Source organism: Lucilia sericata, unplaced genomic scaffold (genome assembly GCF_015586225.1).
Source record: "Lucilia sericata isolate MDLA Ls3-8-SP2 unplaced genomic scaffold, ASM1558622v1 Contig000006F_arrow, whole genome shotgun sequence".
In the NCBI taxonomy this organism is placed as follows: domain Eukaryota; kingdom Metazoa; phylum Arthropoda; class Insecta; order Diptera; family Calliphoridae; genus Lucilia; species Lucilia sericata.
In genome coordinates this window covers 646148-655501 of record NW_023994047.1, presented here as the reverse complement: position 1 = coordinate 655501, position 9354 = coordinate 646148, and the positions used below count along the sequence as shown (strand labels likewise).

The following is a 9354-nucleotide window of genomic DNA, read 5'->3' as shown; positions in this document are numbered from 1 at the left end:
CTAAATAAAAACAATAAAAAACAAACTACAAAAAACCCTAAACAAAGAAAAACCAAATATTTACAGTTTTTTTTAAACAAATTTATAAAACGAGGAATTAAGAAAAACTTTAAAGAAAAGCAGTAGTAAAATTAAAAAATAATCAAGAAATCAAGTGGAGTAGTAGCAAGTAACCCAGAAATATTTTTATGCAGTAGTATTATTCAAGAAATCAAGGCAAGTATCCGAGAAACATTTCAAGCAGTAGAAAATTCAAGATCCCAATTCAAGAATCCATTTAAATTTATAAGGCAGTAGCAAAATTTAAGAAAGCAAGTCAAGATATATCAAGAACTGAAGTTAATAATTTTTCTTGTGGTAAGTTGTTGCATTTAAATTATTCAGTAGTTGAGAATTTTTAACAAAGTAGACAAATATTTCAATTTAAGACAAAAACTAATTATGATCTAATCGAATACAAATTTTTCGTTTAGAATTGTTTACATTGATTCTTGATTGTAAAAAATATTAAGAACAATGTCTCATATTAATGTTTATATTTTGCGGTTTAATTGTTTCACTTGTAGCAAGTTATTTTATTAGAAGTCGTTTATTGGTTAGGGATTTTCATCTGATAATGAGTAATTTTTAAATACACCTTATCAATAACTAAGTACAACAACAATTTCAAAGCGTGTTTTTAAAATAAAGTGTTTAATGAGTTCTAGCTGATGTATATAGAATGATTAAAGGAAAATAACTTTTGTATTTAGAAAAATTCGTGACATAATAGTGTCCTTTATACCAATAGTTTACTAATAGTGATCTGCTGTCACCCAGATGGTTTTTGAGTAGCATTTGGGGGAGTCCACGAAGAAGGCTGATGAAATAATCATTGTATAAGTTATTATTTTATTAATCAAGCATGAAGAGTATATGCTCGAGTTCGAGTCCCGCTCGAGGATAAATTTTATTTCAAATTGTAATTAATTTATAAAGAAAAGGGTTCCTATAAACCAATAATTCACAAATGTGTTCTGCTGGGGAGTTCGTAGCAACATTAAAGGGCCCTCCAAGTAATCTTAAAATCTCGTAGAGTTGTATATGGGGTTTCCTCTTACTGGGTCTTATTGTCACTCCTGTTTAAATTGTAGCTTTTAAAACTCCCAGAAGATTCAGAGTATATGATCGTGGTTCGTTTCATTTGTAGAGAATTGACAAGTGTGTTCTGCTGGGGAGATCGTAGCAACATTAAAGGGCCCTCCAAGAAATCTTAAAATCTCGTAGAGCTGTATATGGAGTTTCCTCTTACTGAGTCTTATTGTCACTTTTGTTTAAATTGCAGCTTTTGAAACTCCCAGAAGATTCAGAGTATATGATCGTAGTTCGTTTCATTTGTAGAAAATTCACAAATGTATTCTGCTAAGGAGTTAGTAGCAACATTAAAGAGCTCTCAAAGAAGTCTTCAAATCTCGTACTGCTGTATATGGAGTTTTCTAGTACATACTGAGTATTCTTGTCATTTTTGTTTAAATTGCAGGTTTGAAACTCTCAGTAGATTCAGAGTATATGATCGTGGTTCGTTTCATTTGTAAAGAATTATATTGTCCCAAATTATAGCATGATAGCTGCCTCAAGGCCTATAATATATATTAGCTTCCAATTTGTAGAAAGCTTATGTACATGGTTCCTTTCGATTCTACTGTAAATAGCCCTGCTCTGTAAAGTCATCATCTGATCCTTAGTTTAAAAAATGCCTTAAACTGGTTTGAGAATTCAAAATTTATATATTTTCTGATTCATACTTCACTTCTAGAAAGCTTCTCTAATTCATCTAATTAAATTATAGCAGTATTTAAACTAGTTTGGTTTACATTGTTCTTTTACTAAGCTCTATTATCTTGTGTTAACATTTTGCCTTTTTTGGCAAAAATTCTGCCTTTGAATTGTACTTTTTGCCTTTTAAATGAAGTAAAGGTGAGATATTTTTATATTCCTCTGTCTGTTTAATCTAGTCATATCTAAAAGGTATAATTGACATATTAAGAAGGAATCAGCAACATTTACTCCTCTTATTACTAATTAAAATCTTCTTAATCGAGTTGAAACTTTCATTTTCTGATTTTATTAAAATTTTAAACCTTTTTAATAATTAATTATCTTTATATATATATGAAAAAACACCATTTATTTTTTTTTATTTTTTTCTCAGTGTATAGCACGATTATTATATATTTAGCGATTAATAGCTACAGTATGTGAATATGAATTATTACAAGAGACGATATATACATAAAATAGCAACTACAAAAAGAAAATTTTAGGAAATAAAGAAAATTTTTCTGTGATTTTTTATAAAAGTTGGTGGTTTAGAGCAGGTTTTATTTAGTAGAGTATGCAGTAGTAGGAGTAGTTGTAATATAATGCAGAACATTTCCTTTGAAATTATTTATGACAATTTTGATATACAATACGCTGTTAACAGAAACAAATTTTGTTTTGTTATTTAAACAAAATTAAAAAAAAAAAAAAGATTTCAAAGTTAGTTTTGTATGTCATTATCCTTGAAATCTCTTTTATTGTTTAACTTTCTCTTGTTTGGGGTTTAAATTCATACAATACCTTTAATAACTGTCTGTTTTTTTTTCTTTGCAAAAGTGTTAACCAAATTTAGTTTGGCTGTCTAAGTTTAGTAAATAATTAAGTATTTTATATTATTTGTATATCGTCTCTGCATTAAATAGATTAAAGTAAAATAAACCAAAAACTTAGTAAAATAAATAAGAATCATAATAGCACAGTATACAATATAATAGAATAGAATATTGAAAGTTATTAAAGTTAAAGTTTATAGTTTTGGTTTTTCATTTTCGTTTTTTTTGTTAATAAAGTTAATAGAGTTGTAAGTTTTATAGATCTTTAAGGTTTTACTTAACAATCCTTTTAGCTTTTTTTTCTTTAGTATTATAATTATTATTAATAATAATTATTATTAAATAATTCTTTGTTCTTTTGTTAATAAGTTTTCTGTTTGTTTCAAATATCACATACTGTTGTGTAGTATGTTTGCTCGTACAATATCAAAATTATATTCGATTTAGATGCACAAAATATTATCTACATGGTATTTGTGTGTCCTTTATCTTCTCTTTAGTTTAATTATAATATTTTTTTTTTCAATTTCTGTTTTTTTTTTAATTATTATTATAAATTAATGAATATGAATGGTATGATGTATGTAAATATTAATGCTTAATTAGTGTTGTATGATTTATAATCACTTATTGTTACGAACGGTGTCTGAATGTCTTGTCTGTTTAGCTGACTGTTTATTTTACTTAAATGTATATGAAAGTGTATGTCTGTCTGTCTGTCTGTCTGTCTGTCTGTCTGTCTGTCTATCTGTTAATGTCTGTCTGCTGTTTATTCAAAAGTGTCTGTTTGTTGTGTATTGCATGTTTTTTTTTTCTTTTGTTTTTGGTATATTAGTTGTCTGAAAACTCCTTAGTTCAAATTTCAAATGTCAATTGGCATTTCCTTGGCGTTAGTTCGATGCTTTTTTGTTTGAATTATAATTTAAACTTTATTTGGTTTTTTCTTAATTTCTTTGGTTATTTTGTTAATTTTTAAAGCGAATTCTTTTTGTGTGCATCACATTTATTCTATAAAGTTGCTAAAATGATCGAAAATTAGAAAAATTGTTTTGACTTTATTAAATTCTATAATACCAGCTTATACCGTTATTATATAATCAGTTTAAAGTTAAAAAAACAATTTTTATAATCCACGTTTGCAAATTAGATGAATGAGGAGTTGACGGAATGCTTTCAAATGCTTTAATTATGGCTGTTGTGAGACTTAAAGTTTTTTGTACCAATACAAATAATGTTCACCATCTTCCACCATTAGTTCGTCCACACCTTAAAGACAAATTAGGAAAAAAAGGTGAGAAACTACTTTTTACTCTCCTTTTTCTCTATAACTTACCAACTGGTGCTATAAGCTGATTTCCGGGAGCATTATTGGGATCAGGAAGTTCGGGCAAGCGATAAAGTAACCAATAGTTGTACCTATTAAATAAAAAGCATGTAAATGTTCTAATTTTTAAACTAAATTAAAAAAATTACCCTCTGGGTTCTTCCTTTTTGCCAGCCAAGGTATGCACATAATGACCATTTGGCCATTCTCGAGCTTCAAAGGCAAACCTGGAAATGAACAGGAAATTGTTAATGTTTCTCCTCAAAACATATAGAACATTTTAAAAGTAACAATTTGAAAAGTTTAAAAAATAATGATTTCCTTACCTTGAATCCATTTCAGCCGCCTGGGTCATGGCTTTAAAGAAAGTGGTATTTTTCGGTGAAACTAAAGACAGGGAAATAGCTTCGGTTACGTTAGAGCCTACCCACAGGGTATAAGTGTAAGAAACATTTCTTGAATCAGATTCTTCGGCTGATGTAGTTAAACCATAAGGAACAGCTAACTTTTGCTCACCATTCTCTGTTAAAAAAACCATAGGAAATAATAAAGTATAATTTCACTTCTTACATATAAAATTCTACTCACCCGAAGATGGGTCACTATTCTCTCGTATAACATGATCACATTGTAAAGCTCTAACGGCTCCTAGGCCCTTCCAACCCAAAGCTAAAATAATATCGGCTGTTAGGCCCACCCCAATGTCTGGATCTTGACCATCTTGCAAAGGTTCCTCACTCCAGCCACCATCCTCACGTTGGCGGCTCAAAATCCAACGAGAAGCAGCCGTTCTATTCCAAGAACCAGCGGGATCATGTTCCAGATCCTGTAAGGCCTGCATAGCTAAAGCGGTGCTGCGCAAGGAACCGAAATTACCGCGGGGATCCTGTAAACTGGCTAGACCTCTAGCAGGTCGGCGCACAAAATGCTGCAGATGCCTATGGCGATGATCGGTGACAATGCAGCGTAAAGCCAAAATAACCTGGAAAATAAAGCAAGTTATGAATTAACATTAAAAATTCTTCCCAAAACCACCTACCATGGCAATTGTATCCACACTCTGATCGGTTACCCCACTGGCTATGTCCAATAGTCTACGAATTTGTCTCTTTCTTACATGAGCCGCCGAACTGCAGGCCGACAGGGTGGTCAAAGCAAATTCTATATCTTGTGTGGGTTCATGATGTTGCAGTGTGGCTACTAAATCATGACCATGAAAATGTTTAGGATCTTTACAAAGAGAGCCCAAGGCCAAAACATAACGTGCCAATTTTTCCAAATTCAAAGGCTTAGGTAAAGTATGATGCCTGTCCAACATGGCTAAAATTTCTATTTCCATTTCTTTAACCGACAACATGTCTTCCAATTCCTGAATAACCTGCAAATGACCATCGGCATCGTAGGGATCTCGGGCACCCGACAACTCTTTAGCCAATATAACCACATGGGTGTCATTACCCCAACCATAATCGGGGGCTCTTTTCATTTTTAACCAATCTAAAGCCTTTAAAATGGCCTCTTGTTCCCTTTTATCGGGCCCAGCTGAACCCAGTAGCTCATGCATTGAAGTGGTCGAGGGTGGTGGAGTTGGCTCTACTGTGCTTGTTTCTACTACAGTTTCCTGTCCTACTTGTAGAGATTGTAAAGTAGGTGGAGCATCCGTGGTCATTGAATTAACAGTAGAGACATTTAGAGACGGACTTGTAGAGACACTTATATCTGTTGGTGTAACAACTGTAGCCAGTGATGTAGCCTTTACAAATGATCCATACTGCAGGGTATTAATGTTTAAAATTAAGAATGTTGTTATAAAAAACACACTGACACTGGGTATTCTATTATCCTGAGACATTTTGCTGGAAAACGAAAAAGGAATTAGAGTTTAATAACTTGATATTTTATGAAATTAAAATAAAAAATAGCAGTGCCAAGAACCTGAATTTTTTTTACGAGAATCATATGAACAAGAACGACAATAACACAAAACATCAACAAATAAAAGCTGGAAGCCAGCTTGGGAAACCCAAACAGAGGCATTTGGTTGAGAACAAAGAGGGCGTCTTGACTATCGAGCCAAGCACTTCAATAGCTGCAAAAGAATCTATCTAGTCCCAAACAAACGAATGAAGCAGTTGACAGTTTAGAGTGTCAAAGAAGACTTCGGGTTCAACAACTGGTCCCAATTTTGATATGTCTCTATATTGCTTCAGTTCTCAAATAAACCCAAAGGTAGCGGACTAAGTCATTTCTGCAGAGCATAACCGGCAGCATTCGGAGGAGATTCAATGACTCCAGTAGACCCCCAAAAGCGAACTGAGACTCGAATAGTCAACGGTAACTCTGGAAAGTTGTATAATAATCCTCCAAAATTGTTGGGGGATATTCGGAAAGAGTATTGCGTCCATTTAAAATTTATCATAGTCTGGGGAATTTGTAAAGAATGTCTATCTGCAAAGTTTATGACAAAATCTTTCCTAGTTTTTAACGAAAAGTTTTTTAAAATTTAAAAAGTGTCCTCAAAGAAGTTTTATAACTTTTACTGCAAACTTCATACTGCTTCATGTTTTCGTCATAAAGCAAATAAAACAACATAAAAATTAGGACATTAACCTTGAACGTTACTCGCAATAACGGCATTTAGACTCTCCACCAAAAAATATATATATATAAACTGAAGAGTTCTATAGATATAGTCAACATCAACAGTCTTCTTTCTCTCTATATGATGCAAATCAATAGAATTTCTCACTTGCATTTATTTGTTTAATTAGCGGAGAGGTCATGCAAGTACATGTGCAACGGGTGGGTTGGTACGTCAGCAAAAACATTTTAAAGGGATGACTGAAAATTATCGATTATTTTGTGTGTGTTTATTTAGACAAAACTGAAACCGAAATGACCCCAGAAGAGCACCAATTACAGCTGTTTAAAATGAAATTCAAAAGAATTGTATTCGATAAGAAAACCAACTGAAGAAAGAGGTAGGCAGGTGTATATTGCTTGGAATATACAAAAAAAAAAAAAAAAAAAAAACAAGTTAAATACTCCCATTTATGCACACTTAGACATAAACTCAGGTGTGGTGTGAGAGTGTGTATAATTTGTTATTGTGTGCAGACATACGGATGTACTTGTTTTGACAACGAATGCGACAATAACAAAAATGCAACTCACAAGTTAAAGTTAGCTGGTGATGTTGTTGCTGCTGCTGTTGTTATTTTAATGCAAGTAGGTGTTATTGAGGTTGTTTTTGTAAAAGAAAACTTAAAATCAAAGGTTACATAAGTTTTAAATCCTTTACCCACACAAACTCTCTATACAACTTTGAACAATCAAGCTGTTCGCCTTAAACAAAGAAAATTTTGACAATTTTAAACTACTTTCTTAGAAAAAAAGTTTCTCTAAGCATTTTTAATTACTAGACAAAGGAACACACCCACCCACCCTTGCATTCTTAGGAGTTTTTCCTATAAAAAACACACATAAACTTATGTACATACAAACACGCACTTTTTCATATATACAAATGTATATAAGCAAGAATTACTCATGGCACTGTCCGCAGCAAATTAATGATTCATATTTTTTTCCCTTTTAGTGGCCACTGACACTGAAAAAAAGGAGTCACTGTGTGTTGAAAATTTAATAAAGTAGTTACCCGTTTTTCGTATAGACTTTGTTTTTCCAATTGATAGCTTCTAATAACTTAAAAATGTATTGTAACACTGTCGTTTTAAATTGATTTATTTTCGTTAATTTCGTTTAATAGTTGAAAGTATAGTGTCGCACGTAATGCAATAGATTTTTATTGAATTTTTTATGTAATCGTTTATGATACATTTAGGAGATTTTTCACACACACGCGTTAACTAGTCGTCGCATTATTTCACAAAAATTTTTAAACTCTGTGAACAATCTGGAATATATTTTATTTGTGTTGCAACATTTTTACTTTATTTTTTTTTCGTTATTTTATAGTAAATTTTCTTTTTACAGTTTTTATGAATAATAAGTTTCGTTTAAGTTTTCGATGTTGTCTGCGTTGTGAAATTTTAAGGATGACTTTTCTTTTTGTCGTGTGTCTAAATTTTATTGTTTTTTTTATTATATTTGCTCGTTTGAGTAGTGGTTGTGGTTGAGATAGTTGTATCCTTTACTTCTTCGATTAGGCAATATTTTCTAATTGCGTCTTCTTTCCTATACGGTACTCGTTCGTACGAGTCTTTTGTACTTATTTTTACTTTGACATTTACGAAGCCAACCAACCATTATTATTATTGTCTATGAGTCCTTTTTGACAGCTGTCTAGTTTGACGAGCGTACGTACGAACGGCTGATGGTTGTTAAGTTCGTGTAAGGATAAAGATTTTAATGTCAGTTATATTTAATTTGCAATAGATGTCGCTGTTAATATTTAGTTTACATCCGGTTGTGTGATTTAATAACATCCCACTTTCTGGGGTTTAATATATTGCTGAGTTTATAGAGGTCTCTCTGGTATAAAAAATTGTATCCAATTTTGAATCCCTTAAATATCTGAGTTGATGTTGAAAAAGGTTGTATTTGAGTGGTTTTACAACTAAAATTTAAGTTAAAAACACTCAAGAAATTTTATCACAAAAGGATCTAAATCGTATCGTAATACGATTCGAAAATATACTTTTATAAGAAAAGCAACTCGTAAAGTTAAATGCTCTGATTCTTTTGTGCGCAAATCTGGTTCGATGTCGTATAAAGTTCAGATAAGAAGCAAAAAATACGAGGCAAAAAAATTTGGTAAAATTTTATAAAAAATACACTTGTATGATGGATGATGAAACTTATGTATTGGGAGACTTTTCACAACTTACGGATTAAGATTTTTATGCGGTGTTTGGACGAAAACAAACAGAATTCCCCAAAAATTTTTTGTATGTCAAGCCAATTGCTGTTACGGCAAAAGAAGCCAATCATCGGGCTTAATAAACGCAGAAATATCTATTACAGATTGTCTAATATAGGGGGTTTACCTGATGTGTGGCTGATGGACGATAACAAACAGAATTCCCCAAAACATTTTTTGTATGTCAAGCCAATTGCAGTTACGGCAAAAGAAGCCAATCATCAGGCTTAATAAACGCAGAAATATCTATTACAGATTGTCTAATATAGGGGGTTTACCTATCTTTAAACAGCTCATAGTGTCTTCATATTTCTGGACGGATTTGTAATTCAAACCAAATGGTTTGGACACAAACTGATTCTCATGTTTTTTCGTCAGTTTCTCGGTTATAGTTTTTTAAAAAATTGCTGGAAATGTTATGGTAGCTTAATTGCAGATTACAAATTTCAATTAATTTCTCATCTCAGCTTTGGCTTGAAGGGTAGTTGAGACTGTGGCCCCATACATACTTTCAT

At 31.9% G+C, this 9354-nt stretch overlaps 1 protein-coding gene across 1 annotated transcript; it reads right to left on the bottom strand.

The window, feature by feature from the left end:
• Nucleotides 1-2146: 2146 nt before the first annotated feature.
• On the bottom strand, nucleotides 2147-8182 carry LOC119602392 (uncharacterized protein CG3556). Its single transcript, XM_037953890.1, has 7 exons — nucleotides 7616-8182; nucleotides 4997-5813; nucleotides 4546-4939; nucleotides 4284-4479; nucleotides 4107-4184; nucleotides 3967-4049; nucleotides 2147-3899 (listed from the first exon to the last, which is right to left on the bottom strand). The coding sequence occupies exons 2-7, from the start codon at nucleotides 5807-5809 to the stop codon at nucleotides 3838-3840; spliced, it is 1626 nt and encodes a 541-aa protein (XP_037809818.1). The 5' UTR covers nucleotides 5810-5813; nucleotides 7616-8182; the 3' UTR covers nucleotides 2147-3837.
• Between the last annotated feature and the right edge of the window lie 1172 nt (nucleotides 8183-9354).